Here is a 16925-nt window from a genome sequence, read left to right as displayed (position 1 = left end):
AGCGAAGAAGAGCAGACAGGATGCACCACTGCTAGTGCTGTAGCCAGGACTGTTTTGATTTCACCTGCACATGCAACTTGTTTTTTTTTTAGGTATAAGTGTCCTTTAGAGATAGGGGGAATATGTAAAACGCACGCTGTGGCCAGGAGAATCTAAGTCATTATTTGGTAAGTGTTTTTTTTCACGACTACTTCTAGTGCTGTGATGCTATGATGCTAATTGGCTAAGTTTTGCTAACAATAGTGCAAATAGCGTGAAGCTTTTCCTATCCAGTCATAATAACACAATACAGTCAGGCAAAACGCGGAGTCTCTTACTGCTGTTTAACAGCAGTGGCTTTATTATATGAAGAGCCGTCGCTCTCACTCATACACAGTGTTCGCAATCCCTGTCAATGTACAGATACCCTGATACTTTTGATAGTTTAAGTTAAAGGGCGGGGGAGTGTTGTGTTGTGTTGTGTGTGGTGGGTGGTGGGTGGGGACAGTGTTGAAATCACAAGGCTCTTTTTTTTTCTGTGTGTTATGTCTAAAATGGTCTGGACTCATTTCCTTTTATAGGTTCTTCATTCTCTACTGAGGCATCTTCTGCATTCCACACCAGGAACCAAACTCAGCACAACAGTAAGTGAAGACAACTGTATTTTTGTACAGTTTTCCCAGCATGATAATGTATTAGTGGTTTTTGATACACACTTTAAACTGTCACTGGGCTTCAAGTCAGTATGATCCCAGACAACATTGTAGTGCTTTGCCCTGCGCACATTTTCCAAGTTCTTATGATGGCAATGTTTAGGAAGATGGATTCATCATCATCATCATCATCATCATCCTCAGTTTGTGTTGCCTCCTGCTCCTTAGCTGTTATTTCTTTTAGTTTGATGAAAGAGGATTTTCTAAGCAATTACAGCTGCTAACCAGTCCAAATCTCGCAAGACCCGTCTGGAAAACATCCAGTGTGAATAACTTTGAGCTGCAAGCTTGACCAATCAGTGTACTGCAGAGACTTTTGCTGATGACATGAGTTAGTATCATATGTGCATTTTAAATCTAAATAACCACACAATTCACATTGAATAAAACATGGCTCTGTGATGGCATGGTCTATTTTTTTCACCTTGTTTATTCAATACATAATCTTGATGGATACTGTTGTTGAAGAAAGGCCAGTGAGTGAGGGAAGGAGACAGCTGTCTGTCCTGTTGTATAGTCTACTTGAAAAGATGTCTGTCCAAACCAAATGCCTATATTGAGCATTGCCAGAACGTCATGAATGAAATGAATTGTGTAAACTGAGTTGGCTTTGCAAGACCCAGAGGACAGCTGTTCAGCCAGTAGTTTTTACCTCTCATCCCGTGTCAACATGTCAGTGGTCTTATGCTGGATGCACACAGCCTGGCAACGGGGGCAAGATTGGTCTTTGTTGCCTCACTGTTACAGGAACTGTGAGAATGTGTGAAAGCATCATGGTTGAAACTCCAGTCCAAAAGATTGTGTCTCCCGTCAGTGGCTTGTCAAACTCCGCCAGAGTGGAGAGGAAACCTAACACTTTGCATCCAGACATTCCTTCACTGGCGGCCCAATTTTTCTGGTTCAGCTGCTGCCACTGCTGACCGGGCATAAAGACGTACACATACTGCAGTAGTATATAGCACAGAGATGCTGACATCAGTAAGGTCATTCTGCTTCTGACTGTACTTACTGTGGTACGTGAGTGTCATGTGCCAGTATTACTTTATAAGTCCTTGGCCTTTGTTTTTGCAGCCAAGAAAAATGTTTTGGCTTAAAAAGGCTTTTGCTCCACTAAACATATCTATTTAATTTTCTTCTCGTTCTTTTTTTTTTTTATTGTTTTGAAAACTTTCCTTTTTTGTTTTCTTTCAGTGGCATATCGACATGGTCGAAAAGCACTTAGAGGCTTATATGAAGAGTACTTCCCAGGAACGGATTCAAGAGAGGTAAGGGAAGATGATTAAATAATGTTAAATACTATTATTTATGTTGTGTACTATACTACGTACCAAGTTTGTTCATTGAGCACTTATACCACAGAGACCAGTTATCTTAGAACACCCTTATTGGAGTAGAGCAGCATTAAATGACAAAGTCTTACCGCTAATTACGTATCACAACATGATTTCATTTTGGACAATGCATTGTCAACTGTTATTATAGGAATATTTAACTTTAATGTTTAAAATTCACTATTTCCAAGCACGCTGACTACAGATTTGATTCTGTGTAAAGACTGCTATATTATGCTTGAACTGTGAAATATCACATTGCGTCATTTCAGGTCACTATCCATCGAGTCGTCAATATTGTTGACAACAATAATTGGCATGGGATGGAATATGACAGAGGCTTTGCTGATGACCAGTGGCATGGTGGTCCTCGAAATTACCAGGATGCAAGAGAATTTCACGGCGAAGGCAGTCACTCACATAACGATCGGCGATACTTTGATGACAACCCCCACCGTGGCGATTTTCGCAGAAGTTCCTCACCCCCACGAAATGTAAGACAAGCTGTATAAACTAAAATCTGTTTTGTGCGACAGATGTTAGAGGGCAGCTCAGATCAGAGTGTGTTTCAGCGTTAGTAGTCTGATCCTTTTGACCTGGTCAGATATAAACATGAAGGAATGCCACACTATTGTGCACGACTCCAACCTCAGCGTGTTAGAAAGTTAACAGAATGGCAAACTGCATTAGTTTTGTTGGGTTGTTTTTTGTAGTTCTCAACAATGGCATCAACAATAAACCGTCCTCATTTGCAGAATTTTCCGGTTAAAGGGGCCCTGTTGAGTTTTCTTATTTACAAATAAAAGTTATGCTGACAGTCAGCGCTACCCTCCAAAAGTCATTGTGAGCATCTTTGAGGTCTAACAAATGCATTTCCTTTGCAAAGCTGTTTTTAAATCCTGTAATATTTACATCCATGTTTGCAAGCTAGCCTCTTCTTCCATTCTCTTTGCCGGCTCATTTTAACATTATAAAAACTGCACAGGGAGCCTTTTAAGGTTGTTGAAATTGTGATTTTGTTTTCAACAGGGCCCTCACTCCCAACCGTGTTATGGCAGAGATGATCTGAGGCATCAGTTAATGAGCTCAAGGTAATTTATACTGATTCCTCTATTTAAATTTTTGTGAACATGATTATGACAGATTGTCGGCCGAATCACTGAATTCTCTGTGTAATACATCAAACTGACCACCAGGTGGAGGCAGAGGTCTGTGTTTCAGAGGCTGAATATGATCATCTTGACTTAGATTTATTTATTGACCCTCATGGTGTGTGGCTTTCTTTGCATGTTATGTGTGACACTAATACAAAATGGGTTAACCAAGCTCTTAAGTGTAAAATCACTTTAGATTTATTTGATAATTACTCACTCGTACATTCCACTCAATAGTGAAGAACCTAACATTCATGATTGCAAAGTGTTGCTTTGACAAATGCTTGGTACAAAAGTGTAGCTTTGGCTAAAATATTTAGGATACTTAGCATACTTCACTTATGTGTGACCACTCTGCTCTTAAAGTAAGCCCAAGAGCTTAACCCCACACAGAGCAACTAAGTCCAGCAGTAATAACCCCTACATCAACAGACACTCTTCTCGCCCCGGCCACTTCAGCATACCAACAGTTTACGGGCCCAGGCTCCCCTTTCCAGGAGTCATACCAGGCTAGAGAGGGGGGACAAAGGGCACCAGTGTCTACTCACTCAGCCAAACAACCCCACCTCCACCCCTTACCCCGCCCTGAGAGGAAAAACAGCTGGACCACTCCCTCTTCAGTCAAACACTCACACATCTTAGATATTCTGAGCAGCATATGTCCTCTGTGTCTTTTGGTAAAAAAAAAAAAAACCCAATTTTTTAATACACAATTGTGCATGTGCTGGGCATTCTGAGTTGGAGATCACACTTAATCGATGGAGTGTTTGTGACACGGCATTTGAACTTCGTTATGGCTTCAGTTTTTGGATGCTCGCCCTGGTGCATTGACTGAGATTCATATCGGGGCCCCAGAATGGGTTTACAGTTCCATCCTAAAAACAGTCAGGTCCCCATATCTATACTGAAACCATTTTTGCTTGCTGTAACTGTTTCTCCTGTTAATACCTGGACACCTGACTAACACTGTTTTTAGAAATTCTGAATGTTTTGGTCAATGGCACCCATGTACTAGAGCAGTAACTACAGCATTTTGGTTCAGGGAAAGTTCATGTTGCAGCTTCTCCCGTCGAGAGGCAGCTGATTGCTTCTCCCTCCATCCTATTATCCTGATGACAAGGCAGGAAGTCTGTCTGTAGGATTCTCTCTTGCACATGGCGCTACAGTGGCCACGCTGACGAGGGGGAAAATCTAAAACAGCTCTGTCCATCCGAGCCGCGACACTGTTCCTTTTTAAAGGTCCTTTTTAAATCCCTCCAGTTAAATCAAGCATATTTAGTCTGAAAACAAACCAGGTGAGTTTTTGCTTTGGGTAGTTATCAAATACAGCAGAGGGAATAAAGATGCAAATGTTACCAGGCATTATTTTTGCTATATTTTGTCACTTGGGAACCATGGTTATATTTTCATGACTCACCAAATCTTTGCTTTTTCTGGTTATTTTTGATGAGAGAGTGTTCTTGATCCATTATATCTCTGCTTCTGCATTAACGCACCGCCTTTTGTCTGTCTGATAAGTGCTTGATTCACTCTCTTTTCCAGAATAAAGAACTTTTGATGTTAGTGTTGTTTTGCATGGATGGCAATTCAGTATTTGGCAAATGGCAGACTGAGGCTACATCCACGCTAATATGTTTTTGTTTCAGCGCCGCGTTCCATCTCTATCCAGATGAATGTTTTAGCACTGTTTCAGGAATACTCTCCATCCATAATAAAACACTTGAAAACCGATTAACCGGAGATCTACCTCACGCTCTCACTTAAACAGAGACAAATTTAGTCGAGAAAAAAACCATTTTATTTCTTAAATACAAGAATAAAAAACTGGCTTTATTTACAGTAGCCACCAACAAAGATACTTCAATCCTACTAGGCTAACACTAGGAGACTACAGGCTAGGTCTAGGTCTCAACTATCCATGTTGAATTAACCGCTCGGGGTCCCCACCGGGTCAGGTGATAGGGGTAGGACGAATCAGGGAAGGACACAGTGACTGATGAGACCCAATCCACAAGTGAGCATGGTTGTTTGCATCGTTGTTTTTAAAGGTTTCTACCTGTTTCCAAGCTAAAACGTAGTCAGCTGCATTCTCTAAAGTCTCTGTTTAAGGGTAAAGGTCAGAGTAGTGTGGACACCAGGCCTAAACGTGTCAAAAGTAAGTCACCTGACAACAGAAACGTATTACTGTTAATGTAGCCTGAGTCTTGGCTACTTCAAACAGGACACAAGTCGTAAAAAGTGTGAGGTCTTGTTAGACCTGCTCTTTGTTTGAGATGTGGCTTGAGTTCAGGTAGAGTTCATGACAACCAGGTGCCTTTGGGTCATTCGTACCTCTGGGCTTAAAGGTTGCTGCTCAGACACAAGCGCTGAGTCTGGAAAATCGAGCAGCAGCGAACAAAGAATTTTCAGTACTCACGCGAGGCCCATCGCATCTTGGATAAATGCTCAGAAATTGGTCGCTAAAATTACGTGGTCGAATAACAGGTTTGGTGTTTAGGCTTAATCATGGCTCTGCCTACAATTGAAGACAGATAGCAGTGAGAGAAGACCAAAATTGCCCCAAAACTAGCCAAGTGTTGTTTGTGCCAAAGTGGAAGAAGCCTCCTTTCCACAAATTGATCAGTGTGCCACAGTGCCCCACTGAGTCTGAATTTAAATCTTTGGGGTTTTGCCTTGTTTTTATTCTCCATCCGTGATCTGAAGTCGTCCGCTGACGAATTCCCAACACTCGTTCTTTTTAAACCACCACAGATGAAAATGATGCATTTTAAATCCACACTCAGCATATTTGTTGATATGGTATATGTCATATTTTGGCTCTTTCTTTACCAAACACTTGTTGCAGCTTTGTCAGTCACTTATCTTTTTTGTTTGAGTTGGTATTTTAAAAAAAAATATTTTTCAGGAACAGTGGCAGAGGTGCTCCCAAATTCCGCAGCAGAGGTCGAGGGTCAGGCCCTCCTCCAAGGTCAGTGCCAGACAGAAAAGCAGAGCCTCACGTCCACGTGGTTTTCTCGTGTTCACTTCACAAACTGCCTGTTCTTTAAGGGTTTGAAATTAGTTTTTGATTTAAGATGTTTGCTTCCAATCAAAATGGGAAGAAAAATAACTCACTTCACTAGAAGCTGTTGTATTAATTGACATTCAAACACACAATTTCTATCCCATTCTTAAATTGTACTGAGTAGTAATAGTAGTAGTAGTGTCCAATGTGCACGTTTTTCACAATAAGAGACCTCTTTTTTATCAGTAACCTGCTACTCGGCTCAGTTTCAGATGAAGATTTAAAAGAAAAATGTATGCCAAAGGTCTCTGCAAACATACAATAATTACATTTTGAGTCCAATGGGTATCTGCCCTGTTTTAAGTGCAACACGTTTTTGAAAATGTGTTGCTGCCTCAAGCCATCATGTACAGATTCAAATGTTGAAATACAATCCTAGACATTATTCATCTGAAGCACTTTTATCACAGTTCTGTTTGTTTTGTTAATAACCAGCACCGTTGTGTTGCACTGAACCAATAGATTTTTGAACTTCATAATCCTGATTGATTGTTGCTTATTTTTGCAGAGAAGGCCGTGACAACTACAGGAACCCTTCGCCTTCTGTAATGAAACGGGACCGCTCTCCTGGAAGGAAGGAAGTCCAGACAGCTGCACCTGTCCGCTCTGGATCAAACAGTAGCAACAGGAGCTTCTCCCCTGACAGGGACAAAGGCTACACCTACCAACAGGCCCAGCAAAGGCGTAAGTGGGAAGTCTTCTGTGGATCTCAACAGCACAGGTTTAAGGATTTACAAAAAGCCTCAGTTACAGCCTTTTTTGTCATTTATTGCCTTTATTAGATTGTGACAGTGATGGCAGACAGGAAACAAGGAAGAGGGGACTGGCATGCAGCATAGGGGTGCAGTGACAGTTGCAACCATACAGCCATAAGGCTGTGCACTAAGGCACTCCAACCCTGATCTATTTTACATAGATATTGATTAATATTAATAAATATCTTAAAAAGTTTGACTCATACATGTGTCCACACCTAATACTAGCAGCAATGGAACAGTAGTATAGGAGTATTTGCCAAGTTTGTACGTTTTTAAGAACCAGCAGTAACGGACCTACCTGTCTGACCTGCTGTCCCAGTCACTTGCTCTGAGGCGTGAGGTGTGATTGGCCACAGCTTGTGAAACCAGACCACAGATAATGGGAATGCTACAGTGGAGTTGTGAATTTATTCACATCTACGGCAACGTTTGTCCTTGCTGCTCTTATACCTCCCAATGACAACAGTAGAGATGATTTAGCCATTTCACAGAGGCGCACGCATCATTAAAAGTCTAAAGGCATTGAGCCATTCCAGGTGAAGCATCTGTTTTCAGAGGTGGTGTGTAATATGAAGGGTCAGGGTGTGCTGAAACATGTTAAGATGTTAATTACACCGCACACACTTTTAGAGGTTGGGGAAAAAAGGGTACCCTGGTTTATTACGGTGGTTTGGCTTTGGATTCAGAACCTGACCTTTTCTTCAGAGAGAAAGTAGTTCACTTAACAATGTCTTCAGAGTCACTCTGGGTCTGTCATTTTACATGCTTTCTCTTGGGACTTTTACAGGCTATATAACTGATTAATAATGCTGAACTAATGAAATTTTCGGACTCACATTTTAGAAAAAAATGGTCTTAAAGTTTGTGTTTTTAAATTGTGACATAAGCGATATTAAAGGTCTGAGGCAAAGGAGTATGGACAGTAATTTCTCCAGGGCTTTGATTTCTAACATATGTAAACATATTAATGTGTTGAAAGCGTAGCTCCATGTTGTACCACCCTTTGAAGATGCAATAAAACTGTGAGAAAACAGTTGCACCTCCCACCTCCACTCCCATCTGGGATACCAATTAGGTCAGCACAGCAAAGTACATAAAAACAGGGTTTTGGTGTCTTTTTATGTCAGGCTGTGTCCAGCAATTTTTGTAACTTTCCAAAACCAACAGTCTGAGAAGCATACATTTTTTTTAATACAGCATTTAGCCAGACGTTCAAAGGTGTGAACTACTTTGAGCACAGTTACTTCCGTTACTTTTGCTGTGTGCAAATGTGTGAAACCTCTGTATCACCTCTGTCTTTAGACATGAGTGAATGTCATGTCATATTAACAGTTTTAATTCTAGCATACCCTGGTCTTAACACTGTTGTTGTCTGTACGAGAGCGATACCTGGAGACTCAGTGGTCCCACTGACGGCCTTGAACTAGGATGGAGGTTTTACCTTGGCCCTGTTCCAATCACTATGGGATATTCCTTCAGTAAAAGCAAACAACTTGGCCATATTTGTTTTTTTTCTAGACACACTGGAGCCAGCAGAGAACAATATTTCAATTTAGGAACAGCTGAACTCCTCGACCACTGTTGTGTGGGAGGATCCAACAAGGGAGTATTAAAAAAAACAAAACAATGATTTATACTTTTCAGCTGCCTCATAGCGCCTTGGCTTCGCAATTATATATAAGCATATGAGTGATTGTTCGATGTTTTACGGTAGAAAGGAATTATTCCTCAGTATTTTTTTCAATTTGTGGCATTTTGTGACATACAGTGCTGTAGAGAAAGCCAAGGAATGTGTGTAGAGAGAAAGGTCACTATCTTAGACCGTTGACCCACCAGGATGCTCCCCCAGGGTTTGTTTTAATACAGAGCAAAATGAAATAAAAAGAATACTGAAGCCAACCTCATGTATTCTTTAGATTAACCTCGTTTTTTTTACAGTCCTCTCCCTTTAGTCTAGGTGACTATGACTCTGTGCGTCTTTCCTCACTTGTTTGTTCTTTCCATCTCCATGTGTTTCTCCATAGATAAGTCCAACGTGGTGACGAGCCACACTCCCAGCAGCTCTGTGGAGGGGTCTCCCCACAGCTCAGCATCTTCAAAGGTAAAACCAGGATTTGAGGGCAATCTCAACCACAACATGTTTCAATGAGTGACATAAAAATACAGTAGCAACTACTGTATTTGTACAGTTCCACCTTGTTCCAACAGCAATCTTTAAAAAGTCTTAATGTGAACTGGGTAGAGGTGTTACAGAATATGACACGCACTAATATACTGCAATTTCATAAGATGGTCGCCTTTACATTCCCTCAGCATAGCTACGCCTTCTTTAGAACAAATGTACCCCCAGCAAAACAAATAGAGTGTGTTGCAGATTCTTGTGATCTATTTTGCACATTGATGAAATGCATCCAACCCGGTCAGTCCTAGGAACACATCACTTGGAATAGGATGATAATACATACTATGAATTTAAAATAGAAAAGATAAAGACATGAAGTCATCACCCCACCATAGGTTTATATTACTGTACTAATTGTTTTGATGAATGAACAAAATGTTTGGCGTCAAACTCTGGGTGTCTGATAGTGTCCTTGAATTTATTAAAAAGAAGAGTTCTTGAATTCATCAACTGCATCACATTGATGACGTGACTTTTACATTTAAATGTAAAATATACAGGGCACTATTTGTTCTAAATATAGGCTAAAACAAACAAAATAAAGTATGAAATAACAAATGAATTTGATTCTTTAAATTACAAGTATAACTGACTCGTCCATTTATGTCATTGGGCCTTGACTTTGATCTTTGGATGTAAGGATCCTTTAACCAGAGATATGTATTGCACATGGTACCTCATTTCTGTTTACTGTTGACATGCGTCACACATAATGACACGTACGAAAACAAGATCTCAACACCCGTAAGAGAGAGCAGAGTTGTCTCTATTTAAAACACTTTGAAATCAGAACCAGCTTCTAAACCTGGTGACCTCAGCTCTAACCCTTAACCTTTGGCCCGCCAGGAAAAAACTCCTGCATCTGTAGCGGAGACGGAAGAGGTGGTGGCTGCCAGCATGGAGCCAAAGCTGACACCAGAGGAGGACCTAAAGGCCCGTCGGTTGGAGGCCATTAAGGCTAAGGCTCTGGAAATTGAGACGGTAATAAGATTTGCTTCATGAAATGACTCCACGAAGTTCTTTCTTTTCTTTGTTGCTTATGCCTTAATATAACTTACCACTGCCTTTTGTAGATCTGATCATTTCTCTATTCGTATCACTGGGTCTCTAATATCTTAATTTTCTTAAAACAAACTTAACAACTGGGAAAAATTGGAGTAAAGGAGCAATCTGCTTTATTCTGTATTGTTTCAGAACTTTTTCAAAACAGCGTCAGTATCCTGACAGCAAAAGAACCTGCGGACTTCTCTCATCTCACTGGCCTCTGTAGTCTAACATAAAGCTGACTCTTAATTGACTCACCACACCTGATGACCCCTAATACCCAGAATGGAGGATAAAATTATTCAATTATTCTAACTATTTATTTTGAAAAAGTGTACAAAATCCATTTTGTACACTGCAGCTGGGACATTGCATGGGTTTCTCTTATTGTGTGGTTGTACATTACATGCGTGGGCTTTACCCTCATCTCGAGGGGGGTTGTGCATCCAAACAGCTTTTTTACACCGGCTTTATGATTTGGCTGAAAGTCAAGCACATGATATAAAATGTGTATAAATGTGCCTTTGCTTGCTACACGCAATACTTAAGTGTGTGAGAAACATTTTTTGGGGGCAAGGAGGAGGATTAGTCAGCAGAAAAGTCCTCAGCACCTCAGGTTGTGATGCCTTTTGTGGCCTGCTATTTGGAGTTGCGCTTTTTTGCCTCCCCTTCATCACTCTGCACTACAGTGCCACTTATCTGTTCCTGTTAAAGCAGGGCAGGAATTGCCCTGCAGGATGCAGGAGGCCCACCCACAGTGTGGTACGTCTCTTGGCATTAGCACACACATGCTTACCCTGCCATTTCCAACTGCTTCTACAGACGTGGTGAGAGGCAGAAACCTCTGCTGTGGTTTTACTGTAACATCTGCCCCAGGCTCAGTTAAACACACCGATCCATCGCTGCTGTGGATTACCACACTGAGCAGATCAGGTAGTGGTCAGAGCTGGATCTCAGACTGGTTTGAAGGAACGGCTCCAATCCACAACAGTTAATCTATAACAAGTGTGCCGCATACACCAAAGTGAACTACTCCATCCTTTTTTGTCTTTCCTAAATGGGATACTTTTCTGATCAGTAAGGCCATAATATGTAAGCTCATAATGTGTATACAACCCAGTTAGCATGGGGCCAATCTGTCAGAAATGAATTTGTCACACCAGCATCTCTTATTGTTTTCCGGCCAATTACCTGATGTAATACCTGCTTTCTACGTGTGTTTCAAGGTTCTACAAACAAACACCAAAGTCTTTGACACAGTTAACAGCCCTGCTCATGAGATTGCTTGTCATAAGAATGCTTCACAATGTTAAAGCATTTTATTACAGGTGTAACGACCTGCATGCAGTGTTGTAAACCTTTATCACAATACCTCATTCTTTATTTTTTTTTTTTTTCTGATTCAGCAGATGATCAATGATGAGCAATTTATCATTCTTGGAGCTGACCACAGAACGAATCTGAGCATGTAAAATAACAACAGCAACAATATAGTAACTCAGAAAATATCCATTCAAAACTTAGCTGAGTGCCTGGGAGTGATTTTCAGAGGACTCCATTCATCATCTCAATCAGCGCAAATGAAACATATCCATTTCAACCATTAGCCCCTCAATCGAGAGGTCCGGTTTGCAGCTTGAGTGATTAAAATGGCTCTTTTAATATCCCCTAATGTGTACCAGCCCTCAAGTCATTACCCCGCTTCCCTTATTATTCAGGACCCCTGCCTGCATCAGTACTCATTTGAACAGAGCCTCACTAAACGTCCATGTGAGTGCCTTGTGTATAATCAAATCCCCAACTTCCCAGCCCCCACCCGGTATCCCAGCGCACTCCCCTGTCGGTATGTTCACAATTTCGACCTCCACAAACATCCGATTTGGGCAGGAGCCCACTTTTTAAGGCCCCTAGTGTTACTGTTTCTCTTGGGGCTCCAGTCCGTCCTGTGTGGCCCCTTAGTATCGGACTTTAAGATCAGCTCATGGCTCCCACTCCAGGGAGGGAACTTAGGCAGGACCTCCCTGCAACCTTTTCTCACAACACACAGAGCGTGCTCCGGTCAAAAGCACCCCTCCTGTGTTTTTCAAGTAGCATTCAGTACTACTCAGTGATAAATGTGAAGTGATGCTCTTCATCTCACACAAATTTATATGCATGGGCACGCGCTTGTAACCAAATGATAGCTGACGGTCTTCTAAGCTCCAGCACCATCAAGGGAAATCTCCTCATTTGAGTTCATAGTTCATTATAAGGCCACTTTTTCCCAATCATGTCCTCATCCTATTTTGAAGCTTTCAAGTGTGTAAAACTGTGTATATGGGATATAATGAAGTGAAAATGTAATCACTGTCAACAAAGGCTGTGGCTTGGGAAAAGCTTAGGGAGGTTTTGTTTTGAAAGATGGCAAACATAATCAACCCTAAGTGATTAGAGGGGTACTGGTTTGTGGGACATACACCACATGTGTGCGTCTCATTTAGCCCATGTTTCCTCTCACATCTTCAAACCTGGAACCAATCTATCCCGGTCCCAGATAATGCCCACTTAGTGAAAACGTTTAATAAAGAAGAGATTTGCGCTGTAGAGGTAGTGGTGTGGAAGTCCACCTGAAACCTGGGTTGCGTAATATTAAATTAAGATGAATTAAAACCGTTGAGAGTAGCTTGGGTAGGGGCCGCTCTTACAGTAGACAGAAGCAAACCCGTGCTGCCGAATGGAGCTGACCCTGAGCTCAGCTGACCACACGTGTCGTGCGTCTCTCACTTCCCTGCGGTCGGGGCTGAAGACTATCATTATGTGGGGCCGCCAATTCGCTTGACATGATCTGCAGACATTAAATCATCGGCCCGAGCCCAAACATCTCCCACAGTCTGGGATATTTCTGTTCCTCTCGTGTGTGTATGTTGCATGTTGTGATACAGTCATGATAACCTGTATTGCCGTAACGTTCATAGTCATAGTAGTTATTTTACCCTTCTGTAACATTTGATACATTCTTCCCTGTAACTGGAGCAAACACCGTTACATATTCATGTGCTGTACCACAGAATGTGGGTTAGAGATGCGGGAATGAACAGATAGGTGTGCATCAGCTATCTGAACATGCTGTAGCTAGTTCAGGAGGGGAATTATCAAGGGGAGACAGAGTGAGTAATGAAATAAAAAAATTTAAAAAAAAAAAGAAAGAAAAAAAGCCATGAAATAAAGCTGAAGTGATCTAGGGACTGGAGGCAATGGTTTTTTGACGTCATTGTAATTAGCAGAAAATTGAGACCCTTCATTTTCTCCCACCAAGTTTTGTGTGTCACGTGACCTTCACATATCCGTATTCAGTCGTCTTTGTTCCTAGTCTGACACACACACACACACACACATACACACACACACACACACACACACACACACACACACACACACACAATGTCCAGGTGGTATTTTTAGTTTCAATCCCCAGCAGGTACTCAAGAGCCTATACTTTCTGCCTTCTGCTTTTTAAACTCTGAACTTCTCTTTTGCTTGAAAACACAGTTAGTAGTTCCCTTGTGGCACACAGTTTCCATCCTTATTGTTCCAAGCTAAATGTCATATTATTTGTGTTTCTTTGACCTTTTCTGTGCACTCAAAGCACCACCCAGCTGAGCTCCCTTTTGGTGGAAAAGATCATCTGGATACTGACAAATTTCTCGTTTCTTTAGATATTGCAGACTCACAGTTCTACATTGAATCTTTCCTCCCTCTCTCAGTAGTGATATAGTCATATATTTCAGTACATTTTTTATTTTTTTTTGCTCAAAACATTCACCAAATTCTCGAATGATCACAATATAAATTGATGGATACGCGATCATGAGTAGGCCTACATGGATACACATTATGTAATGTGTATCTAGGCAAAGAAACGGCAGTTGTGGTTTTAAATTTCCCCATAACTGACAGAACCTTGGACTAAAGCCGTTTAACCGGTTAACCTCACATTCTGCTCAGGACTGGACACTGATTGAAGTTGACAGGCAGCATTTTTCTTTTCAAACTTACCAAAGCTGATGGCCTGTGCTTTATTGCATTTAACAGACAGTTAATGTTTGGTGAGATACTGTCAACTAATTTTGTTCTACAACTAAGGCCTACACAGCCCACATTCCTAAAATGGTTATGCGGTCTGAACATGACACAGATATGCAGTTCCTCTAAGGAAGCCTCTCATCCGTCTGATTAAATCATGATGATGAAGAAGTGGGTCATATCTCCTGACACTTCAGTAAAATTGATGCAAAGATTAACTGTTTTCCATCTGATGAAGTGATTTCCTACAGCTGATTGTGAAATAGAAAGCTTTATTATGTAAAAACAAAAGAAATATTTCATAAAGATGGCATGTTTGGGGGGGGTATGTCCCTCATGGCCACATACTGAATATCAGCCTGTTTTTGTAAACGAAAATGTTTCTAATCTTCACTTGTAATTAGATTTGACTTCTTATTTGTAGTGGCCAAGAAAGCGGCTTGTTTTAAGCCACAAAGAAGCCTTCTGCATGCCCCAGTGACTCTAATTTAAGGGGAGAGGTGATCTGGGCTGCATTAACTCAACCCTGGAAGACCCCGATGTCCCAGACTGCTCCTTGACAAGCTGGTGTAGTCCTGAACCTCTAGGTGGCTTCAGAGCAGGGCCCCACATTTAGCCTTTTCTCCCCAGGTGATAAAGATGCTGTGAGCTTGCACCTGGGACTCTAATAAAGAACTTAACAGCCGTTTTGGGTCAGCAGTAAAATCTGAGAGGGATGTGAGTTACAATGTGGTGTGAAAGAATGCTACAGCGCCAGTAATATACTCTGACACCTCACGTCCCCTTTGTTTAGGGCACACATGTACTTGAATGGGCTCGCATACACACATTCTCACACCTGTTTCATGGAATACACCAGTTTACCAGAACTGGGTTCATTTAGTTCACAGTTAGACATTGATTCAAGAGCTGGTCTGAAAAATGTAACGAGCTGTCAGATGGAGGTGCTCTCTTATCTGCGAGGCAAAAAAAAAAAAAAACAGTTTTGTGTGTGTAAAATACCCACAAATTAAGTCATGTCATAATGTTTTTGGTGTTCTTGAGTCTGTTAATTTGAAATGCAAAATATGTGTGTGCAGGGCACATATTAAGTTTAGCAGTGATAGATTTCATGTTTTAATATGAAATACCAGAAACAAAGGGTAAAGGGTAACCACACCACCAGAGTTCAAAATACATGACTGCATAACACTCAGGTCAGCCTATATTTTCGATTATAGTTAGATGGGAAACATAGAACGATTATTTCCAGCTTTAGATAAATTAAGTCTTGGAATAAATCTTTAATTTATTTCGTCAGAGTGACCTGTAAACATTCTGAGTGCCTTGAGGAATAACCAATACATAACATATCATGTTCTTTAAGAAGTTGGGTTTTGTTTTTCTACACTGTGTTCATCGTGCCATTATGAATATTGAAATTCTTGATGTGATTGTTTAATGTGCAGCATTACAGGCAGGACTGCGAGACCTTTCGCACAGTGGTGAAGATGTTGGTGGCCAAGGAGCCCCGTCTGGATAATCAGCTGCAGGCTCCACTGGATGAGAACCTGCAGGAGCTCAAACAGCGCTGCCTACATGCCCTTAAGCAGTTTGTGAAGGAGCTGGACGAGGTAATACAGCAACCGGACGCCTCAGCCGAACCCACAGGTCACAAAACACTCAAGTGACAACATGGAGTTCATCTATCCATCCATCTATTGTCTATACTGCTTATCCTTAAGGGTTGTGGAGGAGGGGCTGGAGCCAATCCTAGCTGACTTTTGGGGAGACGCAGGGTAAATCGTATTTTTGAAATGAATAGAAAATGGATTGAAGAGTTCATCAAATGATTTTTTGTTTTTTTTCATTTTAATCATGTTCTTTTATCAAATAATGGCAACATGATTTCATTTAAAGAAAATTAGACTCACATATATATATATATATATTATTAACCAAAAAACAGGATATCAGGTGGTGGTATTTTTCCACTTGCTGAAGCATAAATAGGTTTACTTGATGATAGATTGAATGAATGACTCTTCAAAATGGATATGTTGCTGCAGTGAAGTACCTATAGTATTAACCTATAGTAAAATTAGAGGACCCTTGTGGAATGAAATGCACAAGATAGTGTCTATTACAGCCTGAGCAATTTGAATTTGAAGCTCAAGCTGTATTTTACCATGAATCATGTTGTGGAATAATTGTCATTATTATATTAAGTCAAACACAGATTACATTTTAAAAGGATTCTATTTAAAATTGACAAAAAGATTGTCTTATTAATGAATGAATCTTGCCCCCTGCATTTGACTGTGTCACATAATGAAAACCAAATCACCATTTTCTCAGTTTATACTGAAATACATTGTATTGTGCTTCCAGTATTTGTATTTCTTGCATCTCCGTCTGTAAGTACAACTAACGCTAACTGTACCAGAAGTCCATTATCGACCAGTATTGAATGATCCAACTTTATATGTTGTTTATCATTGGAGCGCCATTTGGTATACAAAGGTGTGACTGTTTATATAGAGATCACTAATTTTTGTCGTATTGTAATCAAACAGCTTGTGAATAAAAGTGAAGGCCTTGAATTAAGGGATGTCTCCTCTAGTTTTTTGTGCCCATTAAATAGTTTTGTGCAGAAAAA

General features: G+C 40.8%; 1 protein-coding gene across 1 annotated transcript; it reads left to right on the top strand.

Moving 5' to 3' along the window:
* Positions 1-38: 38 nt before the first annotated feature.
* Positions 39-16873, top strand: LOC139201639 (periphilin-1-like). The gene is made up of 10 exons (XM_070831017.1): positions 39-167; positions 561-623; positions 1884-1957; positions 2296-2517; positions 3053-3114; positions 6083-6145; positions 6750-6925; positions 9024-9100; positions 10028-10162; positions 15736-16873. Coding segments are annotated over exons 2-10 (1032 nt in total). The 5' UTR covers positions 39-167; positions 561-622; the 3' UTR covers positions 15958-16873.
* Positions 16874-16925: the final 52 nt, after the last annotated feature.

Source organism: Pempheris klunzingeri, chromosome 5, assembly GCF_042242105.1.
Source record: "Pempheris klunzingeri isolate RE-2024b chromosome 5, fPemKlu1.hap1, whole genome shotgun sequence".
Lineage (NCBI taxonomy): Eukaryota > Metazoa > Chordata > Actinopteri > Acropomatiformes > Pempheridae > Pempheris > Pempheris klunzingeri.
This window is presented reverse-complemented; position numbering and strand designations above follow the sequence as displayed.

Coding starts and splice junctions, on each gene's coding strand:
- LOC139201639 (XM_070831017.1), top strand. Junction 1,958..2,295: donor CAGGAACGGATTCAAGAGAG/GTAAGGGAAGAT, acceptor GCGTCATTTCAG/GTCACTATCCATCGAGTCGT. Junction 10,163..15,735: donor AGGCTCTGGAAATTGAGACG/GTAATAAGATTT, acceptor TTTAATGTGCAG/CATTACAGGCAGGACTGCGA.